Source organism: Suncus etruscus, chromosome 15 (genome assembly GCF_024139225.1).
Source record: "Suncus etruscus isolate mSunEtr1 chromosome 15, mSunEtr1.pri.cur, whole genome shotgun sequence".
Lineage (NCBI taxonomy): Eukaryota > Metazoa > Chordata > Mammalia > Eulipotyphla > Soricidae > Suncus > Suncus etruscus.
The window spans coordinates 91,224,705-91,249,982 of record NC_064862.1 but is presented as its reverse complement, the minus strand read 5'-3'; the positions used below and the strand labels follow the sequence as shown (position 1 = coordinate 91,249,982).

The window sequence follows — 25,278 nt, the reverse complement described above, 5'->3', positions numbered from 1 at the left end:
CCGGCCCCCGCGAGGGGCGGGCGCTCCCGGGCCCGCGGCAAGTGGAGGTCGGCCCGGCCGGGCGGGGGGCTTTTATATGCCGGGAGGCGCGGAGGGGCGGGCCTAGCGGAGGCCGGGCCAATGGGAGCGAGGGAGGGGCGGCGGGGCGGGGCCTGCGGTCGAGGGGCGGGGCCAGCCTCTCCCCCTCCCACCCCCCACGGGGACCCAATTGGGGCCGCGTCCTCCCGGTCCTTGCTGCTTGCCGTTGGGGTTGGGGGTAGCTGGGTGTAGGGGCTACCGGTGCCGCGTCTCTTTATAGGCCCCCCAGCCGACCTGCCTGCTACCCCTAGGCCTCAGTTTGCCCACCTTGGAATGGGGACTCGAATCCCCTTCCCCTTTATTGCTTGCATTTCTGGGTGGGGGGAAGCATGTGTTTTGCCTCTGTCTCGGGAATTTCTCTTTTGCAATTCCTGGGTTCTACCCAGCCTACCTACCGTTTGCAAATATGACTTTGATGCCCCCGCTGGCAGCCTGGTCTCGAATTTTCTTTCTACCTTCCCACCCCTCAAAAAATTTAAGGCGGTTCTCCAGAATCTTCTAGGATTTTTGGACGGGAGCGAGGGTGGGGGGTGTCTGGCTTGGTGGAGGATGATCTGTAGGCACCAGCCTAGTGTCCCCCAGGGGAGAAGGGAGGAAGAGAAAGTTTATTTCAATTCTCTGACCTCAGGAGAATTCCGCCTCCCCCACCAGGGAGCCCCCCTATCGTGTCTCTAGGGATGAGGGGGCGCAGGTGGCAGCAAAGGATGCTCCACCCTTTCGAGGTTTGTTGGCGTGAGTCTCTTGGCCATCCGCATGCTCCTCTGCCCATCCCGTTGGTGTCAAACGGGGCTCACATGTCACCCCGGAGATAGCAGCCTCGGCTGCAGACCCACGTGGGCTGGCGCAGGCGGAGGTCAGAAGGAAGGGGACGTGGTCGGTTCCGCACAAGCAGAGCTTTGCTGGTGTGTGAGAATGTGTGTGAGGGCGTGCACACGTGCGTTTGTGCGTGTTCGTGTGTGTGTTTGTGTGTGTCCAAGAATTGCCAGACTGGAGACGTGTCCCCCTCCTTCCGCCCCCCTCAAATAGCTCTCTGGTTTTTTGCTCTTTGCTCTGCTTTGCTCTGGTTTTGCTTTGGAGCCGGTGACATCCGAGCTGTTCGGGGACTCCCCGCTGCTTTTGCTCTTGAAATCAGTCTATGGACTTCAAGAAGGATGGAGAATTTGGGAGAAGACTGGGAAGGGGAGCTTGGGCATGGGGTTTTGGGGAGTGGTGGGGCAGCCTCCTTCCCCAGCCAGGAACTTTTCCTGAACCTGGCCCTGTGGCCAGTTGTGCCTGCAAGAAGAAAGGGGGGGGGGGGGGTGATTATCAGGGAAACATCTGGAAATACTCCTCCCGAAGGTCACAGGTTGGCGCTGCATGTCGCCTGGAGGGGGTTGTCCTGTGTGGGGATGGAACTGAGGCCTTTTCTTAAAACACACACATACACAATGTTGAACTTGGAGAAGGTGAATTTTCAGCTTGACTACCCGACAGGCCTCCCCAAATTTTGCATTTTTAATTTTTTTTGTTTTTTTTGTTTTGTTTTGTTTTTAAACCACACCCAGCGGTGCTCAGGGGTGACTCCTGGCTCTCTGCTCAGAAATAGCTCCTAGCAGGCACGGGGGACCATGGGACACCGGGATTCGAACCAACCACCTTTGGTCCTGGATGGGCTGCTTGCAAGGCAAACACCGCTGTGCTCTCTCTGGGCCCAAATTTTGCATTCTTAAAGGGGCGGGGGGTTCTGGCTCTGGGGGTGGGAACTGAGGCTTGATTGGCTGGTCTATATTCCCACCTGTGTGCCCTGGGCTTCATTTTCCTCTGGAGGGGCCAGGCCATTGCACGCTGCCGACCCAGGACGGACCCGATTCAATTCCTGGTATCCCATATGGTCTTCCCAAGCCTGCCAGGAGCAATTTCTAAATGCAGAGCCAGGAGTAATCCTTGAGTGGTGCTCAAAAACCCAAAACCAAACCTCCCCCCCCACAAAAAAAAAGTTTCCTCTGGAGGGCTGGGACAAAAAGATTCTTAGTCAGGGAGTTGGACAACCCCACAGAGTGAAACATACCCCACTTTGGGGGAGTTGGGGACACTTAGTGATCACTTTGCAAAGGGCACTATTTTGTTTGCTTTGAAGTCTTAGGCAGGTAGGAATAATTCTGGACTCGCTCTTGGCAAACACCTTCTCTGCTGGTTCATCTCTCTAGATGGGCAGATGCCAGGGTTCCAACCTAGGTTGGCATGTGCAAGGCAAGAGCCCTCCCCGCTGTACTATTGCTCCAGCCCATGCTTCTCCTTTGGCAGTGCCAACACTTGGACCTATGGCCTCACACGGGCACAGTGGGCCTTTATCACTAAGCCAGGCCCTGGATGTGGGTTTGTGACACTCTTCTGGGGACAGCACCACCAGATCCTGTCTAAAGCAGACCCCCCACGCTTGAGAGAAGAGGGGTGCCCTTAATCTGTGGGATGGGGTGCTCTGGTTTGGGCATCTAGCACTGCTGTAATACCCCACCCCCGTCAGCCCTCCACCCTTGCCCACTGTGCCCCTGAGCAGAAAGGACTGAGACCTGGCTCTGTCCCCAGGAGGGGAAAGCCCCAATGGGGGAGCACCAATGCAGAGTTTTTTTGTTTGTTTTGGGGCCACATCTGTGGGTGCTTGAGGGTTTTTCTGTCTCTGTGCTCAGAAATAACTCCTGGCAGTCTCAGGGGGCTCTATGTATGGGATGCCAGGGATAGAACCCAGGCCTGTCACATGTAAGGCAAATGCTCTCTCCACTGTGCTATCACTCCGGCCCCCAATATGGAACTTTTATTTATTTATTGGTTTTTGGGCCACACCCAGTGGTGCTCAGGGATTACTCCTGGCTCTGCACTCAGAAATCACTCCTAGCAGGCTCGGGGGACCCTATGGGATGCTGGCGATTGAACCCGTGTCCATCTCGAGTTGTCTGTTTACAAGGCAAATGCCCTACCGCTTTGCTATCACTCTGGTCCCGGAGCTTTTATTTATTTATTTTGTTTTTGGGCCAAACCAGGCGGTGTCTGGGGTTACTCCTGGCTCTGTGCTCAGAAATCACTCCTGGCAGGCTCGGGGGACCATCTGGGATGCCAGGAATCGAACCAGTGTCCTGTGTTGGCCACGAGCAAGGCAAATGCCCTGCCACTGTACTATCTTTCAGGCTCCCAATATGGAACTTTTAAAGCCCTTTTCCGGTGGCAGGGCTAGCACCAACCACCGTGAGTAGGGGAGAGGCCGACTTAGTCAATTTTGGCGCCATCCTAAGACTCTGGGTCATGGACCCCAAGAACTGCATTGACTTAATTGCCCAGCTGAAGCTGATGAACCCCTGAACCCTACTCCTTCTCTTGGGGTTCATGTCTAGGAATTAATCATGTTAATAATAATGGTGGTGGTGATAGTGGCAGCTCTCCCGTGGCAGAGGCCCCTGGGTGCTGGCCTGGTCGCCTGACACCTTTGCAGTCACACCCTGAGAATCTGCGTCTCCCCACTCCCAGGTGCCAGAAACAAATGAGTCTAAAGGCTGCCGGTCGGCCCTAGGCCCGCAGTGCCCTCACCCCTCCTCTGGCTCCCGGGGAAGCCCTGGCTTGGGAGCAGACACCTCCAAGTGCCTCTAGCTACCCGCGATGCCCAGAGCTGGGCCCCCAGAAGGAGGCTGGGCAGCAGGCTTTGTCCTCGGTCTATCCGGCCGGAAGCCACTTCCTCAGTGCTCAGAACGCACCAGGCGCTGGGCCAGGCAGAGCTGCAGGGGGAGTCCCCAGACAGACACCTCTGGTTTGGCACCTCCCTCCTGGGCAGCAGGAACAGAGGGTGACCACAGCCTCTGGATGGGGCGATGGTGGGGAAAAGCGTGGGTGCCCTGAAACTGGGCCCAGGTTCCCCCTCCCCCAGTGCCACCGGGCCGCCAGGCCACCGCCCTTTGCTCCTCTCTGTGCAGTGGAGCCCCGGGAGCCCTGAGAAAGCAGCCGCGGGGTGTCGGGGTACAGAGCTTGTTTTCTTTTTCCTGAGGAGCACTCACTACCAGGGCATGGGTCATTACAGCAGCCACTTGGGCCTGGAAGACCAGGCGGGTCTGATGAGGTTTGCGGCCCCTTCTGGCCACCCCAGCTCTGGCTCCAGTACTGAGGTTGAAGGGCTGCGTGACCCCTGGCCGGTGGGAGGCGGGGCTTGATCAGAGGGGAGGGGCTTAGTGGAGGGGCGTGGTCTTACTGTCGGTCGAGGCAGCTGACTGAGGAGCTTATTAGGTGGGCATGGTAAAAAGAATCTTTCCAGGTGGGCGGAGCTTGGTGACAGGAGGCGTTTATCAAGGGGTGGGGCTTCGTGTAGGGAGGAGGAGTTATAGTGGGTGGGCGGGGCTTGGTGGTGGAAAATTTTTCAGAGGGGCTGGGCTTGGTGGTGGGAGGAGGAGCTACAAAGATGGGCGTGTCTTGGCATAGAGGAGTCATGCAGTGTGGGCGTGGTTTAGTGATGAGAGGCCGGTCCAGGCCCTAGGAGCTCATGAATCTTTCGTAGCCCACCAAAAGTTGCCAGGTGCCCGCTCCAGCTGGCCAAGGTTCTGGGGGTCATTACTGGCCGCTGGACTCGCCCTGTGGCCTGGCTCAGCTTCCAGCCCAGTGGCTCCCTGCGGTAAAAGGGCAGCGATGAGCTCCCAGACAGATAATGCAAATAACCCAACACCTTGCCGGGCCTTCAGGACCCTTTCAGTGAAAGGGCCAGTTTCCTGGGCTGAGGCTCTGAGTGTCCCCGGTCTGGAGCGTGACCGATCGGGGCGAACGGAAGAGACGCGGGCCCGTCTGTCCATCCGTCCCATCGGTCCATCCATCCCCCACCGCGATGGGCTGGTTCTCTGGCCACCAGCCTCCCGGGTAATTAAGTTAGTGATGAGCCGCGTGTCCAGCGGGATCCTGCCGCCCTCTCTGCCCTCCGCCAACCCCCGCATTCATCCTCCTTTTTCCTTCTTGTCTTTCCTCTGCCTCTCCCTCCCCAGGAAGGAAGAAGAGGAAGAAGAGGAAAAGGAAAAAAGAAGAAGAAGCAGCCTTATTCATTCTCCTTTCCTCTGCGGTTGGCATGGCGACGCAGGCCTACGGTTCCGAGCTGCAGGCAGCCCCAGGGCCTGCCCAGCCACCGCAGGCCACGGCCCCACCGCCCACCGCCACCCCGCAGCCGCTGCCTCCGCCACCGCCCGCAGCGCCCCAGCCCCAGTACGCCGCTGAGCTGCAGAACCCCCAGCCTCCCGCGCAGCCCCCAGGAGGCCAGAAGCAGTACCTGACCGAGCTCCCCACAGGCCCCGCGGCCTCGCAGCCCGCCAGTGCACCCTCCCTGTCCCCTGCGACCCAGCAATTCATCGTGGTCACCGTCTCTGGTAAGTGGGTTGGGGTGGGGTGTCCTCATGTCGGTGGGACCCTGTGCATCCCCGGGGGCTCTGAGTTTCTGCGTTGGTGTTTGGGGGCCAACGGGGAGAGGTGTTGGCGTGTGTCTCTGTGTCCCTAAGATCCTTCCTGCCCGGGTCTCATGCGTTTGGGTGCTGTGGTCCCTGTTTGTGGTCCCTGAGCTGGAGACTGAGGGTGCTGACTCCTGGCTCACAATCTGCCCTCTCTTCTGCCTCAGTTTCTCCACCTCCAGTAGGGTTCAGAGCACTTCATGGGCTCAGGGGGCATGTATCAGGTGCCCTGGGAGGAACACCACTTGCTTTTGGGAGATGGGAGGGTTTGAGGACGGACCCCATAGGTCAACAGTCTCCCTAGGACACTGTTAGCTCTACTGTTTGGGGTCTTCCTCCTGTGGGGATTGGATAGGGACCCTAATGGGCTACCCTGGGCCCTCCTGCAGAAAGGGATTTTATTTAATGTGCCAGGATTGTCTCCTGTCTGTACACTTAAGAATCACTCCTGGCTGGGTTCAGGGACCCCCTATGGAATGCCAGGGATCGAACCCAGGTCCATTGCACACAAGGCAAATACTGTCCCCCTGCCCTATTTTGATTTTGTTTCGGGACCACTCCTTATGGTGCTCAGGGCTGACTCCTGGCTCTGCATTTAGGAATTGCTCCTGCAGGCTTGGGGGGAAACCATGTTGCCAAATGTAAGATACATGCCCTACTCACTGTCCCATTTCTGTCCCCAGAAAAGGGCTTTAAAAGCTCCACACACTACATTACAAGGCCTGTCCCTGTCTCTGTTCCTGCTTTGGCCTGCAGGGCTGCCATACCACTACCGTCCCTCCCGTCTTGCCGTAACCCCAGCCATGAAGGTGTCTGCAGTGGTCAGCCCCCATCCCCAAGTGCTGCAGCCTGGAAGGCACCCCATGGGGCCAGGTCCCTTCTAGGACTATCCTTTGCTGCCTGGTGGTCCACAGTCCCTAGAGCGATGGCCTAGCATATCCTGAGGCTCTGGACCCCAGAATACCCCCAGATCAGTCCCCCTCCCCACTCGCTCAGGAAAGCACATAGCTCAAAGCCTGGGGCTGAGCCCACTGGGCTCAGGCTGTCACCAAACATATCTATGGAGGGCAGTGTGTGGGCCCCACATTCCCGGTGGCACCTCCTTAACCAATGCTTCTCCTTCCCTTCTGACTTTCTGACTCCCCGGGGCTCCACAGCCCCTCACCTAGTGTCCCTTTCCATCTAAGGATGTCTCTACCAGGGGTGAACCATCCTGGCATGGGGGTGGGGAGGTTTCATTAGGCCAAACACACCCAGACCCAGAGTTTAGGCCGGACACCTTCCCTCTCAGGCCTGTCCCTGTGAGCTCTGCCCAGTGACACTCAGGGCCCTGGGAAAGCAGCTGGAGTGTCCCTGCTGGGAATCCACCGTCAGAGGCCCCGCACTGAGTCCTTTGGGCCACCTCCCCATAGGCTGGGCTGTGAGTCAGACTGCTGCTGGGGGAGGCAGGGCCCGTGCCAGAGATACAGCAGTGGAGAGCAGGAAGTCAGCAGCCAGCCACTTCCTGTAGGGTGGCCCCGGCCTGGCACCCACACCCAGGGCCCGCATGTTGCCCGGGATCTTAGTCTGTGGTGGGGTCTGAAGGGCAGCCAGTGAGGTGGGGTCACCTTGAGGGTCACCCACAGAGCAGGAAGCAAAGCAGGCTGCCTGCTGGGCCTCCACTTACATGTGCACAGAAGCCTTTGGGCCAGCCTTCATGCGACCCCACCCAGCCCTTGTGCATTGTTTCAGGGGTGACCCTGGCCCCCGAGACTCAGCATCCTGTCTGCCGTCTGCTGGCCTCTTGGGTACCTCAGTTGGGGGGGTTGGTTCCAGTAGAACTTTATCTTTTTTGTTTGTTTTTGGTTTGGGGTCACATCTGGCTCTGTGCTCAGAAATCACTCCTGGGGACCATATGGGATGACAGGATCGAACCCGGGTTCGTCCTGGGTCAGTCTCGTGCAAGGCAAACACCTTACTGCTGTGCTGTTGGTCCAGCCTCCAGTAAAACTGTGGAAGTGAGTGTCAGGGAGGACGGCCAGGGAAGGGAAGGCCTTTGCCTTTCACATGACTGACACAGTTCAATCCCCTGCATCTCAAAGGGTCCTCCGAACTCCATCGGGAACTCCATCCTGAGCACAGAGCCAGGAGTCTGCCCAGAGCACCACTGGGTGTGGCCCCCAAACCAAAACAAAGTGGGGCCTTGGAGCCTGCTTGTTGGCATCCGGCCCTACCTCATTGTGACCACCCGAGGAAGCTTTTCCTTCCACAGTGGCCTCAGAGCTTCACCCCAACACTCAGGCATGCTTCTGGTGAGGGGCCTGCATTACTAAGGCCATGCCCTTCATCCTAGCCACGCCCTCTAATCTGACCACGCCTTTTATAGGGCCACCCCCTGTTTAGACACACCTTCATCCTATTCGTGCCCTTTCTGTTAGCCCCGCCTTATTGGGCTACGCCCCCATGTGGACCACGCCCTTCCTGACATAGCCCTTTCTCAGACATTTTGGGTCATACCCGGCAGCTCTCCAGGATTACTCCTGGCTATAGAAATTACTCCTGGCAGGCTCAGGGAACCATATGGGATGCTGAGATTCGAACCATTGTCCTTCTGCATGCAAGGCAAATGCCCTACCTCTCTGCTACCTCTCTGGCCCCAGGTCCCTTTTTTTTTTTAAGTTTTGAAATAATTTTATTTCTTTTTTTTAGTAGCTATTAATCTTATTTTTCTTTTGTTCAAACAAAATATTTTGTTGAAACCATTGTTATTTACAAAGTTCTTCATCGTTAGGTTTCAAACATAAAATGTTTCAGGGACAATCCCCCCCAAAAATGTCACCCTCCCTGCACCAATGTTCCCAGAATCTGTCCTATGCCATCACCCCTGCCCCCCAGCCTGTCAGCATAACAGGCCCATTTTAAGTTTGGTTGTTAAAATCTGGGTCTCATGACTTCATTGTTGATTCTGGCTTGGATGTTTCATTCTGTCCTTTCTTAACACCACCAACGCTCCTGAGACCCCTTGGCCCCTGGCCCCATCCTTCCATAGTTGTGTTTCTCCTCCTCCTCCACTCAGTTTCTTTCCTTCTCCTCGCTATACTCTGGGGCTCAGGGCTTACTCCTGGGGATGGAATGTGGGGGTTCAAACCCAGGTCAGCTGCATGCAAGGTAGTGCCTTCCCCGGTGTCCTATTGCCCCAGCTGGCCCTTTGCTTCTGGCCATACCCCATAGCAGGGCACAGCACTCCTTTGGTATGGAGGCTGTCTTCCCCTCCCTCTGTTTCACACCCCGACTTTGTTAGTGCAGCCCAGCAACTAGGGACCCAACCAGGCTGCAGCCCGGTCCCTGGGTTTCAGCCGAGCCTGTCCCAGGCACCCAGGGATGCAGACCCGTGTCCCTAGCCCGCTGGTTCCTTGCTATGCAACCAGGTCCCCTCCGTTTTCCCATCTCAGTTGCCTTATCTGAAGAAGGGAGCCCTAATGTGTCCAGGGAAGTTCTGAGGGGCTCCTTGCTCCCCTCATCTCCTGCCAGGAGGGCAGGTGCAGGGACCTGGATATGTGAGGGCCAGTAGAGGGTGGTGCGGGGGCTCCTGCCATGGGCTCTGGCCCAGCTTCCCATTCCTCCCTGGAGATCAGTGCCTGAAATCCGACCCGCGCCTGCTGATAGCATCTCCCACTGACCCTGGGCCTTCCCGCCAAGGCCTCCCGGGGACGGGGAGCCCGAGGCGCACGGGGCTGTGTGTGTGTTGGGGGGATTAGCTCCCCAAGGCTGTGGTATAAAGCCGCAGCCCGCCTTTCCCTCGGGAGGGAGGAACTGTGCATGTGGGAGACCATGTTCTATGACTGCCTCTTCTCGGCCAGCTATCAGCGTGAGTACCCGGTGGCTGGGATGCCAGGTCTCTCTTGCAGCCTTGTCTGCTGGGAAAGGGGGTGCCTGCCGTCCCCTCAGGGAGCTGGGCCTCTCGGCTGGGCTGACCGACCTCTCCCACAGAGGGCACCATGCGGGCCAGCGAGACAGCGTCAGACGCAAGCCCGGGCACCACAGCCAGCCAGACGGGCGTTCCCACTCAGGTTGTCCAGCAGACGCAGGGCACCCCTCAGGTAGGCACCGGCCACCGTGCCCCTGCCCTCCCTGCCCCCTCCTGCCATTCTGACCAGCTCTTTCCCCTCAGCGGCTCCTGGTCCAGACAAGCGCACAGGCCAAGCCGGGCCATGTGTCCCCACTGCAGCTCACCAGCCTCCCAGTGCCCCAGCAGGTAGGCCTGGGCACTCCCACTCCAGCTTGGGACAGAGCTCAGGGACAGAGCTGCAGGGGACCACCTTTGGGTGGCTCGTGGGTCTGACTGACCCCCTGGATATCAGCTCCCAACAATCTGCTATCCTTCCTGGGAATGGGGGCTGCCAGGTCTGGGGTCCTGAATCACAACCTTGAACCCCTTCTCCTCCTGCCCAGGCGCTCCCCACACAGCGGCTGGTGGTGCAGAGCGCAACCCCTGGCAGTAAGTCGGGCCCAGTGCCCCTGGCTGTGCACTCACCCCCCGAGGTAGGTGCCATCTCTGTGCCCCTGCACCATGCCCTTCACCATGTACCCCTTCCCTTTTTTGCCTGCTCCCGAAGGCAGGATGGCCTTGGAAGCTCTTTACTGGGGACTCAAGTTCCTGTAGTCAGGAGGACTTGGGCTTTCTGGGGCATAGGGTGGGACCCCCAGTTTCCTAAAAGGAGAGTGTTGATGGCCATAGGGGTGGCCAGGTTCCTGGGCAGCTTGTGTACAGGGGCTTCTCTTCAGCTCTTCCTGCTGAGCACATGGTCTGTACCCCAAGTTTTGTGCTTTATGGGTCCCATTTGGCTGTGCTCAGGGATCACTCTCTGCGGTACTCAGGATCCTATGGGATGTTGGGAATTGAACCCTGGTCAGTTGCATGCCAGGCAAACGACCTCCCCCCCTGCTCTGCTCTTGCTCCCCTGAACCCTGAGTTTATATAAATCAGCCCAGAATCTGGGTTCATTCCCCACCCCAGGCTCATCCCTTCCTGTCAGCCTTATCTAGAAAGTGGGGAACCCCTTCAGCTCTCCACCACCCCATTCATCGAAGCTGGGCCCCTCTCCTCAGTGCTTTGGCCTAGGTGGACGGGGACCCTGAGGCTGGAGATGTTCTGGGGATCCCTGGCCCACCACCACCTCCCCACATCCACAGACAAAGACAGGTTCCCGGCATTGGCTCCCTGGCCATGCCACGCACACATGGTAAACACACAATCCATGTACTCACACTCCCTTCCACGTTCCCTCACGTGCTCAAACCCTCCCTCGTGTCGCCCCCCACCCAGCACTCGCAGGTACAAACCAACAGCAGCAGCTCCAGCAAACCCGCCGGGACCCCCGCTGGGACGGCGCCTCCCCAACCGCTGCAGGTCCACAGTGTCCAGCAGAGTGTCACCGTCACCCCAGAGGTGCCAGGGCGGGACGGGTGGCAAGTGACCGGATGTGGGACACGTCGGGAGGTGCCATTTTCACAACCCCTGCCCAAAGGGGGTCCCCTCAGGAAACTAACTCCCTGCCGGGACCGGTATTCAATCCTGACTCCCATTCTTAGAGCACCATTTCGTAGGCTTTAAGGCACCAGTGCAGGCGGCTTGCAGCCTTGGGGGTTCATCTGTATAGGCCAGGTGCTGCGGGAGGACTCCCAGGGGGCTGCACCCCTCTGTGCCTGCCTGGGTCCGTGTATGGCCATATGTCCCGGGTCTTCCCTTCGCAGAGGTCGGTGGTGCAGGTCGCCCCGCGGGTCCCCAATGCCGGCTCGGTACCGCAGCCCATGCACGTAGCGCCCGAGGTGGGTGCGGGTGCCCCGGCCCCGGCTTCCCTGGGGGAGGTCGCGGAGGGGCCCCGGGCTCACTGCTGCGGGAAAAGGCCCCGTCAGTGTCTCTGTTTGTCCTCCAGCGCTCAGGCAGTCAATGCCCCGCTAGGAAGGCAGCCCAGCCGCAGCCCCGGCCCCGCGCCCGGGCCCCGCAACAGCTAGGCAGCCCCGCGCCTGGGCTGCCCGCTTTTCCGGCGGGCGCCGAGCAGTGGGTGGAGCTGGTGGGCGTGCTGGCCCCGCAACTGCTCTTGCCGCAGCCCAAGGTGCTGCCGGCCCGGGCCAGCCCCGACCCGAGGGTGAGGATCCAGAAAGTCCCCCAGATGCTAGTGTTCGGCTCGGCCGCCACCGCCCTCAAAGTAGGTGTCGGCGCCGGGGAGCGGGGCAGGGGCGGCGCGGTGCGGGTGGGGGCCGTGGGCCCCAGACCCAACCTCCCCCCACACGCCCGCCTGCACCCGCCTGGCTCTGTGCGCCCCACTCCCCAGAGACTTGGGGTGGAGAATGGGATCTGGATGGACAGTAGCAGCCAGTTGGCGCCCTATGAGCCTCCCGCTCCACACATGCCCGTGGGGTCTGGGTCGGGTGCTTATGGGTGCTGGAGCCTCTCGGGGCAGACCCTAACCAGCCCCATCCAATTGCAGGTCGCTCAGAAATGTATGCCACTTTTTCTCTGGTGGGGGTAGCAAGGATGTGCGGGGTGTTGGTGTGTAGGGTGAAGGGGCCTCCAGGGGCTCCCACGGGCACCCCGCTGACCCCGCCCGCCCTGCTCACCAGGTGCAGCAGCTGCAGCAGGTGGTGGGGCCCCACGTGTACCCCAGCCAGGTGCAGTACGTGGAGGGCGGCGATGCCAGCTACGCGGCCAGTGCCATGTGAGTGCAGAGAGCTCGGCAGGCGTGCAGGGCAGGGCGTGGGGCGGTCCCCCAGTTTCAGGGAGGCGGAGCTTAGGCCAGGCCTGCTGGTGCCTCTGATTTGTCTTATTTTGGGGCCACAGCACCGGGCTGTGATTGGGCATCACTCCTGGTGGGACTAGGAGAGGGGACCCTCTCTAGGGTATCAGGGCTGGAACCCGGGTCTATCCTGTGCCATGCAAGGACTGACTCCACTGTGCTGTTGCTCCGGGCCCTTCTTTGGTGTTTTAGTCCCCACCGTGGAAATTTAAAAAGTGGGGTGTTTCTTCATTGGTTTTATTTTTGGTTTGTTGTTTTGGGGCTACACCCGCCATGCTCAAGACCGAGTTCTGGCCTTGCACTCAGGGATCACTACTGGCGGGTCTTGTGGAACCGGCTCTCGGGGGTTCAGCTTTCCAGGGATGGAACCCGGGTCAGCGCTGTGCAAGGCCATGGGCCACCCCGCTGTGTTCCAGCTCTGGCTCCAGAAATAAACTTATAAGAGCCTTGAACCAGGGGCCTGAGCACAGCGGGGAGGGCATTTGCCTAACACAGGGCTGACCCGCCACCCACCTGGGTTCGTTTCCAGGCCTTCCACAGGGTCCCCTGAGCAATTTCTGAGCTCAGACTAGAAGGAACCCCAGAGTGCCGTCGGGTGTGGTCCCAAAACCAACTAAAATAAAATAAAAACCTTGGAGCAGACAAGGCTGGTGCCAAGTGGGGTCTCCCGCCTTGGGCTGGTTTGAAGGTTCAGTGACTGCACCTTTTGCCCCTGTGCTGGGACCCCTTAGCACCCCCCAGTTCTGGCCCCAACCCCTCCTCCGTGCCTTTCCACAGCCGGCCCAGCACCTACCCCTACGCCGAGGCCCCACTCTACTCGCAGACGCCCACCGCCGGCTACTATGAGGCAGGCGCAGCCGCCCAGGTCAGCACGTCCGCTGCGTCCCAGGCGGTGGCGAGCGGCGCCTCGGTGCCCATGTACGTTTCGGGCGGCCAAGTTGTGGGTAGCGCCGCCAGCAGCGGGGCCGGGACCAGCAGCAACGGAGGCGGCGGTGGTGGCGCCGGAGCCAGCAGCGCAGGCACTGGGGGCGGCGGTGGCGCCAGCGGCGGGAATGGGGCCAGCAGTGGTAGCAGTGGCAGCGGCACAGGGGGCACCTATGTCATCCAAGGTGGCTACATGCTGGGCAGCGCCAGCCAGTCCTACTCCCACACCACCCGTGCCTCGCCAGCCACGGTAAGTGCCAGGGCGGGAGTGGGGAGGGCACAGGGTAGAGTGTGGGGGTCCTGCCAGGGTTGCCCTGCCCCGGTGTTGTGTGGCCTAAGGCAGGTTCCTCAGCCTCTCTGGGCTTCAGCTGCTAACTAGAAGCCCCGGAGTGTATCATACAGTGCTCTGGACTGAAGTAACAGGCTGGCTGGAGTGGTGGGGCAGCTGCGAGTCCCAGCCCCGTGGGGGACCCCAGAATGTGCTAGGATGCTTCTCTGCTCCTGCCTCTGACCGGCTGGAAGCCAAACCCCCATGGTCTGTGGCTGTGGTGGCCCTGAGGATCCCAGTCTGCCTCTCCAAACTGAACTTGGGGGTGGAGTCGTGGTTTGCTGTGCCCCTAACTCTCGACCACCTTTTTTTTTTTTGGTTTTTTTGGTTTTTGGTTTTTGGGTCACACCCAACAGCGCTCAGGGGTTCTCAGAAATCACCCCTGGCAGGTTTGGGGGACCATATGGGATGCTGGGATTCTAATCCCCATCCATCTGCATGCAAGGCAAACGCCCTACTGCTGTGCTATTAAAATTTTCTATTTCATTTTTTTTTTTTTTTTTTTTTTTGGTTTTTGGGCCACACCCGTTTGACGCTCAGGGGTTACTCCTGGCTATGTGCTCAGAAATTGCCCCTGGCTTGGGGGGACCATATGGGACGCCGGGGGATCGAACCGCGGTCCGTTCCTTGGCTAGCGCTTGTAAGGCAGACACCTTACCTCTAGCGCCACCTTCCCGGCCCCCTATTTCATTTTTTTGAGTCCCACCCACTGATGCTCAGGGGTTCCTCCTGGCTCTGCACTCAGGAATCACTCCTGGTGGGCTCGGTGGACCCTAATGGATGTTGGGGATCGAACCTGAGCCAGCAAGTGCGTGACCTCCTCGCTCTAACTCCAACCCAATCCTTTTTGGGGGGGTCCCCTGTGGAGAGATGCTGGAGAGACAGAGCCTCCATGAGGCGCCCTGGGCTTGATTGAATGTTGACCTGAGCGCAAGAATTCGTGGGTAGGGGCCGGGCGGTGGCGCTGGAGGTAAGGTGCCTGCCTTACCTGCGCTAGCCTAGGAGACGGACCGCGGTTCGATCCCCCGGCGTCCCATATGGTCCCCCAAGCCAGGAGCGACTTCTGAGCGCATAGCCAGGAGTAACCCCTGAGCGTTATCGGGTGTGGCCCAAAAACCAAAAAAAAAAAAAAAAAAAAAAGAATTCGTGGGTGATTCCCAGGCCCCCCCCCTCGTTCCTTGCACAGGTGCAGTGGCTGCTGGACAACTATGAGACCGCTGAGGGCGTGAGCCTGCCTCGCAGCACGCTTTACTGCCACTACCTGCTGCACTGCCAGGACCAGAAGCTGGAGCCTGTCAACGCCGCCTCCTTCGGCAAGCTCATCCGCTCCGTGTTCATGGGCCTGCGCACACGCCGCCTAGGCACCAGGTGCCCCCCCCCCCCACAGGCGGTGGCCCCAGGTCCTTTGCACAGCTGTGCAGGCCCCCCTTCCCCTTCCTCTTCTCAACAGCCACCTTTCCTGTCTTCCGGCCCAGGGGTAACTCCAAGTACCACTACTATGGGCTGCGCATCAAGGCCAGCTCCCCACTGCTGCGGCTTCTGGAAGACCAGCAGCACATGGCCATGCGGGGCCAGCCCTTTGCACAGAAGCAGAGGTAGGGGACCCTGGCAGCCCCTCTCCCCACCCAGAGTGTCCCACCCAGCCCCACCCAGCCCTGCATTTGCTTCCTCCCTCCCCACCCCCAGGCTCAAGCCCATCCAGAAGTTGGAGGGTATGACCAATGGGGTGCCCGTGGCGGCCCAGCAGGCCGGCGGGCTGGCGGACATCAGCACCCAGGTGCAGCAGTACCAGCAGTTTCTGGGTGAGCGTCCCCCGAACCGGGCCTACCAGAGCCCTGCCTCAGTGGGGTTCTCACGGGACGCTTCTCAGTGTAGGAAGGCTTGGAACTGAGGTTATTAGGGGCTTTTTTAGCACAAGGGCAGTAGTTGAGTGGAGGTCTCCTCCCCCTTGTCCCCCACGACATCTCTGGGGTGGCTCAAGCAGCTCTGTGCCCTTGCCCTGGCATTCAGTGACTGGCCTGGTTGTGAGACTCGCCAGTCGGGCCTGCGCACTTACCTGGGGTGTTACCCCCACAAAAATAAAATCTAGCCAGTAGCTGGAAGTTGGGGATCAAAAGATGGTTCATGCTGTGCACATAGGAACTAGATTTGACCTCTGACACTGATGGGCATAACCCAAGTAGACCCCAGTAATGCCAGGGAGATCCCCCCAAGGGCAAAGGAAAATCCAGTCACTGTGGAGCAGGATAAGTAGTCCAAGTGAGCCCCCTAGATTCAAGGTCCCCTAGATTCAAGAAACCTTGACCCACAGATCCAGACTCCACAGCACCCAAAGTCTCTGGGCTTCAAGAAGCTTCCAGCCCCAGCCAACAACCCCACCACCCACCTACCCACCCCGGTTCCCAGTGCCCCTGTGAGCTCTGGGGTCTTTTGCCCTGTGCTGCAGGACTCCCAAGCCTCAGTGGTATTTCCTGCAGGGGAGGAAGGCAGTGAAGGTTTCCCAGGGAGGGGGGTAAGGCACATCACGGGGTCCCCTCTTTCAGATGCTTCCAGGAGCCTCCCTGACTTCTCAGAGCTGGACCTCCAGGGCAAGGTGCTGCCCGAGGGCGTGGGGCCCGGGGATCTGAAGGCCTTCCAGGTCCTGTATCGGGAGCACTGTGAGGTAGGGCCTGGGTACAAGGACTGAGCTGGGGGCGGGGCCTGAACGAGTCTGTCACTCCCAGCCCCCTGAGCATGCACCCTGCTTCCCCCATGTCTTGCAGGCCATCGTAGACGTTATGGTCAACCTGCAGTTCACACTGGTGGAGACGCTGTGGAAGACTTTCTGGAGGCATCACCTCAATCCGCCCAGTGAGGCGCCGCCACTGGCTGTGTGAGTCAGCTGAGCCGGCCCACGGCCCTGGCGTTAGCCCTGCCCGTGGTACCCGACGCCATCAGCCTTCCGATCTGTGCGGGTGGTGGGGACCACAGACTCCCAGATTGCAGTGGGGGGGTCCTAAGTGGGCACCCCCGAGTGCCCTCGTGTGACCCAGTTGGGTGTCCGCCCACAGGCACGATGAAGCTGAGAAGCGGCTACCCAAGGCCAGCCTTGTGTTGCTGGCGAAGTTTGAGCCGGTGCTGCAGTGGACCAAGCACTGTGACAACGTGTTGTACCAGGGCCTGGTGGAAATCCTCATCCCCGACGTGCTGCGGCCTATCCCCAGTCAGTGCGCGTGCCCCTCACTTGGCCAGGCTCAGCCGAGCCCCAGGGCCCTGCCCCGCCCACCCTGCCCTCACCAGTGCCTCGCCTGGCCTTGCCCCCACAGGTGCCTTGACCCAAGCGATCCGGAACTTTGCCAAGAGCCTGGAGAGCTGGCTCACCCATGCCATGGTCAACATCCCCGAGGAGATGCTTCGGGTGAAGGTGAGGCCCAGGCCTGGGGTAATGCTCCCCCAGGGGAGGGAGCTCTTGGCTTAACCTGTGCCAAGTCTCGGTCAATCCCCTTCTGAAAGCCTCTGCAGCGCTCGTAGCGCCAACTGCATTTTCCACAAATAAAAACCAAATGCAAACCAGAAGCAGTTCTGTTCCCACTGCCGGGCAGAAAGCGCCTCTAAGGTGCGGGGAACCAGATGTGCCCAGGCCTAGGACATGCGGCGCACACACAGGGCCTGGAACCTACTGAAAGCCTGGAGGGTAAAGTTTGCTTGTTGTGCGACACACTCCCCCACTCCGGGAACTTAATAAAAGGATTTTTTTTTTTTTTTTTTTTGGTTTTTCGGGCCACACCCGTTTGCTGCTCAGGGGTTACTCCTGGCTAAGCGCTCAGAAATTGCCCCTGGCTTGGGGGACGCCGGGGGATTGCCGTGGTCCTTCCTTGGCTAGGGCTTGTAAGGCAGACACCTTACCTCTAGCGCCACCTCGCCGGCCCCGGTTTTTTTGTTTTTGTTTTTAATTCTAAAACAGCAAACAAGGGGCCGGGTGGTGGCGCTAAAGGTAAGGTGCCTGCCTTACCTGCGCTAGCCTAGGACGGACCGCGGTTCGATCCCCCGGCGTCCCATATGGTCCCCCAAGCCAGGAGCGACTTCTGAGCGCATAGCCAGGAGTAACCCCTGAGCGTCACCGGGTGTGGCCCAAAAACCAAAAAAAAAAAAAAAAAAAAAAAAAAAACAGCAAACAAAACAGCTAAACAGAACTGAGGTGCACCCTTGGGATGCTCTGGGTCCTGGCAGGGTCAGGGGCTGCCATTGGGGATGTCAGCAGAAGCCAAGTCCTGAGAGAGCCCAGTCGGAGCTTCCCAAACTCATATTTGCTCACGGCCTTGGCCTTGCGAGCGACTGCTGCAAATCTGGCATTCTGGGGCCTGGAAACACAGCTGGACCCAAACGGAGGAACCCCCCCACCCCCGCACACAGCTGGAAACAAAATGCAAGACGCTTTATCTGACCAAGTTGCCTTCTTTCTGGGGCAATGCCCCTTAAGATAAGAGTGATGCTGCTGGTCAGACGCAGCTCACCTGAATTCCTGAGGCCCACTTGTGGGGGTGGCTGGGCATCCAGGCTTTGAGAACAGCAGAGAGGTGGCCCTCCGCCCGACCTCCTCCTCCTCCTCCTCCTCCTCCTCCTCCTCCTCGGAAACCAGCTCTCGTAGCTGTAGGGTAGGGTAGGGCCAGCCTGGGTGGGTCCTGCGCAGAAGCCTCAGCTCCCCACTCCGCAGGTGGCAGCAGCGGGCGCCTTCGCTCAGACACTGCGGCGCTACACGTCGCTCAACCACCTGGCACAGGCAGCGCGCGCGGTGCTGCAGAACACGGCGCAGATCAACCAGATGCTGAGCGACCTCAACCGCGTGGACTTCGCCAACGTGCAGGTGAGCGCGGGCGCGGCGCGGGCCTGCGCCGGCTGGGCGGGGCCTCGGCGTGGGCGGGGTTGACCCTGGCGCCCGCTGCCCTGTCCCGCCCCGCCGTGCCCAGGAGCAGGCCTCGTGGGTGTGCCACTGCGAAGACCGCGTGGTGCAGCGGCTGGAGCAGGACTTCAAGGTGACGCTGCAGCAGCAGAACTCGCTGGAGCAGTGGGCGGCCTGGCTGGACGGGGTGGTCAGCCAGGTGCTGAAGCCCTACCAGGGCACCGCCAGCTTCCCGAAGGCCGCCAAGCTCTTCCTCCTCAAGTGGTCCTTCTACAGGTGCGCGATACCTGGCCGCAGTGTGTGTGCGTGTCAGGTGGTGGCCCTTTGGGTGGAGCCTGAGATTCTCCCAGGGGGTCTGGCCTGTTGTGGTCCTGCCCTTGGGCGTGGCCTGTGGGTTCCGCTCCTGGCAGCTGCCCTTGGTCAGGGCGGGAGGGTCTCGAGTGGGCGCCCATCCGAGGGCAGCCCTGATGGCCTCTGCCCCGCTGCCCCCAGCTCCATGGTGATCCGGGACCTGACCCTGCGCAGCGCCGCCAGCTTCGGCTCCTTCCACCTCATCCGGCTGCTGTATGACGAGTACATGTACTACCTGATCGAGCACCGTGTGGCCCAGGCCAAGGGCGAGACCCCTATCGCCGTCATGGGCGAGGTCCGTGGGTGCGGACTGGCGGCCCCCGGGGCGCGGGGGGCTGTGGGGTGGGTCGCTCACTTGCCCCTCTTGTTCTCGCCCCTCGCAGTTTGCCAACCTGACCACCTCTCTGAACCCCTTGGATGCAGACAAAGGTGGGCCCGGCCTGTCCCCAGCGCTGGTGGGAGGTCGGAGGCGAGGACTGGGGGTGGTGGGCTCCCCCCTCATCGATGCTGAGCCCGCCCTGCCCCTCGTGTCCCAGATGAGGAGGAGGAAGAGGAGGAGGAGAGCGAAGACGAGCTACCCCAGGACATCTCGCTGGCCACTGGCGGCGAGTCGCCCGCACTGGGCACCGACGCCCTGGAGCCGCCACCAGCCAAGCTGGCGCGGACAGACGCGCGCGGCCTTTTCGTGCAGGCGCTGCCGTCCAGCTAAGGCCAGGCCGCAGCCACCTCGCTGGGCCTGCCCGCTCGCCCCACCGCTCCTCTGCGCCAGGCTCCCTCGGCTGCCCAGCGCTCGGCCCAGGGTTGGAGGGCACCTACCCCGCTGGGCCGCTGCAGACTGACTCAAAAGATGTGCCTTAAGGAAACTGCCGCGGTGCCCCTGGGGCGGCCGCCACCCCCAATCCCGCCTGGGCCGGCAGGCATGCCCCTCCCCTGCAGAACTGTTAACTTATTCAGCTCGCTGGCTTTGCACAGCCTGTCCTGGCCCAGCCCTGAGCCCCAGGTGGGCACAGGGGGGCATCCCCTGGGGATACCCTCCCCCCCCCACCTTCAGCAACCACCCCGGATCCCCCACCCCTCCTTGGTCTAAGTGCAATTAAAGCCGTGGGTGTCGCATCTTCTCCAGAGCCGGGCCCTCCCGTGCCCCGCCGCCCCACCCAGTGGCTGCGGAAAGGGTGGCCGGGTTTCGGGGTCCAGCTTCCAAAGAGCCGCTGGCTGGACCGGGCACCAGGGCTGCCAGGGGCCTGCTGCAGGCAGCTGTGTGTGCCCACCTGGCCTCGTCCCGCATGCCGGGCTCCTGGCTAGTGATTTGTCGTGAGCCGCCTGAGCGGAGTTGATAACTTGTTGGGTTTTTTTTTTTCCAACCATCATGGCCTTATCTGTTCTGGTTTCTCAAGTGTTTTCAACCAGTGAGATGTTTATGGGGAAAAAAAAGAAAAAAATAAGAAAAGCAGCAAAAATGAAGTGGGGAAGGAAAAGAAAGCATCTGACCTATTGTATACAAATCACTATTTTGTGCTCCGCGTGCTCCAGCTTCTGGGGTGGCCCGCCCTCACCCCTCTGCCCGCGGTGACGTGTCCACGCGTGTGTGGTAGTCTAGTGCCGAGCTGTTTTCTACCTTTTGTAGTCTTTCTAACACAATAAATCCCGCTGTGATCTTTGCGTACTTGTGACTCGGGGCCTGGCTGGGGCTACTGCAACAATCGGAGTCTGGTGAGGCTCCGAAATAAAACATTTATTACAAGGGGAAGTCCATCCCCGGGGGTTTGCTTCCTCTGCTAGGGGTGGGTAGGGAGCGGCCCATAGGGCCTGGAGGGGGGGGCGGTCCATGCCTGGAGCCCAGGGCCCACAGGTGGCGCATGGGTCGAGGCTCCTCACTGCCCCCTCCCAACTTAAATAGGCATAAATAAGGAGCAGCCCAGCGCCAGCCCGAGGCTGCTCTGCCAGGCGGGAGGCGTGGGTCCCGGTGCAGAGGTAGTTGGAGTCAGTGTCCGGGCGGCCAGGCTGGGCTCACAGTACGATCCACGTGTATCGCTCGCTGTCTGCCAGCACCTTGAGCGAGCACCCTGTGAGGAACACACACACAAATGTGGAGCCCTGCTTTCCCCTGTCTCCCCCACACCACAGTGGCTGTACCAGCCTACCTTTGTGCAGGGCCTCGTTGGTCATCCGGTTCACGTAGCGGCCGCTGCTCTCGGGTACCAGCCACTTCATTACCATGTCCACGCAGCTCTTGCGGTAGGAGCTCCAGACACTGCCACTGTAGGGGTCGGGGGACTGGGGGTGAATGGCTGAAGCGCCCCACCCAGCCCCAGCTGCACTCCCATTCACCCACATGAGCTTACCTAGTCTGCCCTTTGACCTCGGTGAGGTCCCCCACGCTGACAGTGACAAAGATGCCCGTGTTGAGGTCCCAAGCCACCTTCAGGCTGGTGTGATAGGTCTTTGGTCTGCAGCAGGGAAGGGGGGACCTTGAGTGAGGAGACCCTGGGCCCCCACAGGGCAGACCTGGGCAGGGAGGGGCCCCCAAAGCCTCACCGGAGCTGGCCCTCCTCACTAGGGGACGGGAAGGCCAGGAGCAACAGACCGATGTTGATGAGAACCTGGTTGGTTTCCGGACACACCTTGGGGGCCAGGGAGGGAAGACACGCAGCTAGGGAGGGGGAACCCAGCACGAGAGTGGAGGCTACCCCAGCCCCTTCAACCCGCCCTGACGGTACCACCTCCAGGATGACGATGTCATAGTCGCTGAAGGAGCAGAACTGGTGGCCCCATGTGGCATCGTGCCGGATGACCTCGTTGATGACATATTCGAAGTCCAGTGTCAGCTGCTCCACTGTGAGATACTGGCCCTGTGGGCAGGGTGAGCCTGGTGGGCATGTCCAAGCTGCCAGCCTCGCCCCTCCTGCCCGGCCCCAGGGCTCTGCCCACACCCACCTGCACAGCAGTGCGGCCCCGCATGGGCTTCAGGCTGCAGCCCCGGAGGTCTGTCACCACGAAGGGCAGGGAGATCTTGTCATCCTCCAGCTCTGCGGGCAGGAAGCTGGGCTCAGTGAGGCGACTGCCAGTCCCAGGCCCCTGCCCGCCGGGGCACGGTACCCACTCACCCTCCTCGGACTCCGACCATTCTCCTGAGCCGAGCACGTAATAGAGCTTCGTGTAGTTGATGTAGCCAGGTTCAGGGGCACCTGCCTGGCTGGCAGAGGAGCTGTCGTGGGGCGCTGCCTCCCCAGTTGAGCCCTGGGACTCTGCAGACCCCTGGGTGTGACTGCCTGAGGACTCAGTGCAGGGTGGTGGTCGGGCCTCCTCAGAGATACCGCCCCTGGCCTCTTTGGCCCGACGGAATATGTCGGCCACGAACTCCTTGGCTTTGGCAATGGCGGGCGAGGGCTCAGGACCTCCACAGGGCTGTGCTGGGGTTTCCTCGGGGCTGGGGCGGGTGAGGGGCATCTCTGGGCTAGGGGGCCCTGGAGGGCTGGAAGGGGCGGGCGTGGAGGGGGCTGTGTGGTCATACAGGATCTGGCAGAAGCTGCTGTCACCTGCAATGATAGGCCAGTGGCCCAGGGTGCTGGCTCGAGAAAGGCGCCTCAGGGAGCAGGGCCCTTCTCTGCAGTGGCTCTGCCAGAAGATTGCTGATTTGCAAAGGCTCATCGTGCCCAACTTTGTGCAGACACAGAAAGAACCGAGGGTATGTTCCCATTTGAACCCAGAGCCCCTGGGGATAGGCCCAGCACTCACCCAGCAGCTTGTCCTTAGCATTCTCGCTGCCCCCCTAACAAGCACCCTGGGGTGGGGAGGCCAGAGACACCCGGTGACCCTCGTATCCCAGACTCGGGGCCCACCTGCCGAGTGCACAGAGACAGCGCAGGCTACCAGGGAGTAGCTGGTGTTAAGCAGGACCACCTGGTCCTTCTTGAGCTGGAAGGCGGGCTGGAAGGTGGGGAAGGGGTACACCACCTGGTACTTGGTGTGCAGCATGAAGCCGTGCCGCAGGCACTGTGCGCCGGGCTCTCCTGCAGGGCACACGTGAACTCTCGCGAGAGCTGGGCAGGGGCATGCACTGTCCCTGAGCCCTGCCTCTAGACGGCCTCGCCCCTCACCGATGCCCCACTCCTACTCCAGCCCACCCACCGCACCCCATCCCACCCCAAGGACCACACCCCCCACCGACCCCGCCCCTCACCTGGATGAGCCAGGCTGGCATCCTGGCAGGCCGCACAGCGGCCAGCAGGGGGCACCGCCACGGTGCTGATGTAGATGTCCCGGTGGTTTTCGTCGCTCATCATCATCATGTTCATGAGCATCCCGTTGGCAGAGCGGGTGCTGGAGGTGGCACCCCTTCAGTGGCCTGGTCCACCCTCCTCCTTTCATCTCCCCCCAACCCCAAGCTCTTTTTGCTGGGAGGCCCCAGGCAGTAGGCCCAAAGGACCCTGCCCCTTACTTAAAGCCGAAGACGATGACCTTGGAAGCATCACTGGGCCACTCGCACACCGTCAGGTATAGGTCACTGTAGATTTCCTCATCTTGGAAGAGTCGCACCTGCCGTACCTGCATTGGATGTGCAAGGTTCAGGGGAGTCGGGCTCACAGATACCCCACTTGGGCTCCTTCAGCCAGGGAGCACCCAGCAGCTCCCCACCCCGCAGCCCCTCTACCAGGCAAGAACAGGAACAGGTGAGAGCCCTGCTCCGGGCAGACAGGGTGAGAGGGACATATACAGCCAAACCCCATGATCCAGGGTTACCTGCAAGTGGGGCCAGCAGAGCACAGGAAGGGGTGTGTGTGCCCACTGGCCTCTTCTCCAAAGCTCCATGCACTCCATGCACACAATCTGACCCAGAACCTGTGGACAGGCATGGGACGGCGACTCCCAACCTACCAGCTTGAGCTTGCTGTGCACGTTGAACTCCCACCAGTAGAGGTGGTAGATGTAGAAGGAGAAGTCGTCATCCCCGCTGCTGCTGGTATAGGACAGCACGTAGCGGCCACACTTAGAGAAGCCCAGGAAGATGTGGCTGTGGGCCGAACACAACACGGTCAGCTCCGGGTCAGCACCAGGTTGCCACCTCTCAGCCCCAGCCCTGGGCCTCGCCTCACCCAGCGTAGAGGAAATCCTCATCCACGATGCTCTTGAGGGAGACGCAGACCCTGGGGGGCAGCTTCCGGAAGAGGCGAGGGGAGAGCTGGCCACTGATCTAGGGGAGGGGTAGACCAGGCTCTGGAGGTGCCCTGAAGCTAGGCAAACTGGGGTCTCCATTCCCCACCTCCCAGCCCAGCAATGGCATCATACAAGAAAGAAGGTTCCACATCCTTTTCCCCCACAGTTGGTGCCTTGCTGCATTTCTGACACACTGGGCAAGGGTTGCCCTCCACCACGACACAGGCTGGCATACTGGGGTGACGGGCACACCAACCCCACGAATCAGATGCTCAGTGCCCCTCAGAACAGTCCTGATCTCAGCTGCGCCCCTGCTGTGATAGTATGCAGGAGGGGCCTATATACAGTGGCCTTGGGGAGCCTAGTTCCTAACCACACCAGATTTTGACAGCGGCAGGATTGGGAGTCAAGACAGGCCCCAGCCAGGGGCGGACGAGCCCCTCCATCCTGGGTCCTGCTAGTAGGTATAGTCAGGATCCCTGAAGACACCCTCAGCAGAGGGAACAGCCCGGCCCCGCGGGAATCACAGCCCAGCACACACAGGGCGGAGGCTGTCCTCTCTCCAAAGCAGGGGACACTGCCCCGGGGTCCCCAAAACAGAAGGAGGATGGAGAGGCGGGTGGGGGGGGCGGCAGGACCCTCTCTCCCTGCATTTCCCACGGCGCCCGAACACTGGGGGGCTTGGCAGGGTGATGCACCAGGCATGCATCGGGAGGTGGAAGAGGGCGCGAGTATGGGGGGGCACTCCGGGGTCCGTTGTGGCCAGCCAGGCTCGCGCAAACGGGGTTCGGGGAGAAAGCCGGGTGCAAAGGTTCGGGCCCAGGATGAGGGGTCCTGGGGTCGCAGGCCGGCCTTGCCACCCAGGTCCTCCAGCGGCGGCGCCCCAGGCCCGGCCCGCACCCCACCCCCGGGCCCTCTCCGGGGGACCCCGCCCGGCCGCCCCCCAACCCCGCCCCAGCCCCTCGCCCCCGGACGCACGCCCGCCCGCCCGTCCGCCCTCCAGCTTCCGCGCCCCGCATCCCCACCCTCCCGCCGGCGCGCCCCTCCCGGGCTCCCCGCCCCACCTTGACCCGCTCCAGCTGCTTGAGGACGTGCTCCCGCCGCCGGCCCGCCGCCCGCTTCCCCCCGGCGCCCCCGGGGCCGCCGCCGCCACTCCCGGCCCCGCTGTTCCGCTCCGATTTCGAGCTGGGCGCCATTTTCACCCCCTCCCTCCACTTCCGGAGCAACCGGCCTCTCCGCCCCGCCCCCGCCGCCCCCCGATTGGTCTCTGCTCCCGGCTGCTGGCCGCCGATTGGGTGGAAGCCCGCTCCCGAGGTCTCTTCCCGCCGCGCCTGTCCATCAACGCCA

General features: G+C 61.0%; 2 protein-coding genes across 2 annotated transcripts; one reads left to right on the top strand and one right to left on the bottom strand.

Annotated features, from left to right (window-relative positions):
- The first annotated feature begins 5,102 nt into the window (after window positions 1-5,102).
- On the top strand, window positions 5,103-19,893 carry RFX1 (regulatory factor X1). The gene is made up of 19 exons (XM_049788515.1): window positions 5,103-5,441; window positions 9,489-9,598; window positions 9,670-9,753; window positions 9,951-10,040; window positions 10,825-10,947; window positions 12,123-12,217; window positions 13,073-13,469; window positions 14,734-14,915; window positions 15,023-15,142; window positions 15,234-15,349; window positions 16,091-16,209; window positions 16,310-16,419; window positions 16,598-16,749; window positions 16,853-16,950; window positions 18,241-18,390; window positions 18,494-18,702; window positions 18,919-19,072; window positions 19,161-19,206; window positions 19,314-19,893. Exons 1-19 carry the CDS (start codon window positions 5,147-5,149, stop codon window positions 19,484-19,486), a joined length of 2,823 nt encoding a protein of 940 aa, XP_049644472.1. The 5' UTR covers window positions 5,103-5,146; the 3' UTR covers window positions 19,487-19,893.
- Window positions 19,894-20,488: 595 nt separating this feature from the next.
- Window positions 20,489-25,127, bottom strand: DCAF15 (DDB1 and CUL4 associated factor 15). The gene is made up of 13 exons (XM_049788517.1): window positions 24,996-25,127; window positions 23,871-23,968; window positions 23,653-23,788; window positions 23,216-23,322; window positions 22,958-23,097; window positions 22,617-22,787; window positions 21,882-22,313; window positions 21,712-21,803; window positions 21,498-21,626; window positions 21,313-21,398; window positions 21,120-21,224; window positions 20,919-21,034; window positions 20,489-20,840 (listed from the first exon to the last, which is right to left on the bottom strand). The coding sequence occupies exons 1-13, from the start codon at window positions 25,125-25,127 to the stop codon at window positions 20,785-20,787; spliced, it is 1,800 nt and encodes a 599-aa protein (XP_049644474.1). The 3' UTR covers window positions 20,489-20,784.
- Window positions 25,128-25,278: the final 151 nt, after the last annotated feature.

Coding starts and splice junctions, on each gene's coding strand:
- RFX1 (XM_049788515.1), top strand. CDS start 5,147: ATGGCGACGCAGGCCTACGGTTCCGAGCTGCAGGCAGCCCCAGGGCCT. Junction 5,442..9,488: donor CATCGTGGTCACCGTCTCTG/GTAAGTGGGTTG, acceptor CCTCTCCCACAG/AGGGCACCATGCGGGCCAGC. Junction 18,391..18,493: donor TGGACTTCGCCAACGTGCAG/GTGAGCGCGGGC, acceptor CGCCGTGCCCAG/GAGCAGGCCTCGTGGGTGTG.
- DCAF15 (XM_049788517.1), bottom strand. CDS start 25,127: ATGGCGCCCAGCTCGAAATCGGAGCGGAACAGCGGGGCCGGGAGTGGC. Junction 23,969..24,995: donor AGCAGCTGGAGCGGGTCAAG/GTGGGGCGGGGA, acceptor CCCCTCCCCTAG/ATCAGTGGCCAGCTCTCCCC. Junction 21,399..21,497: donor ATGACATCGTCATCCTGGAG/GTGGTACCGTCA, acceptor CTGGCCCCCAAG/GTGTGTCCGGAAACCAACCA.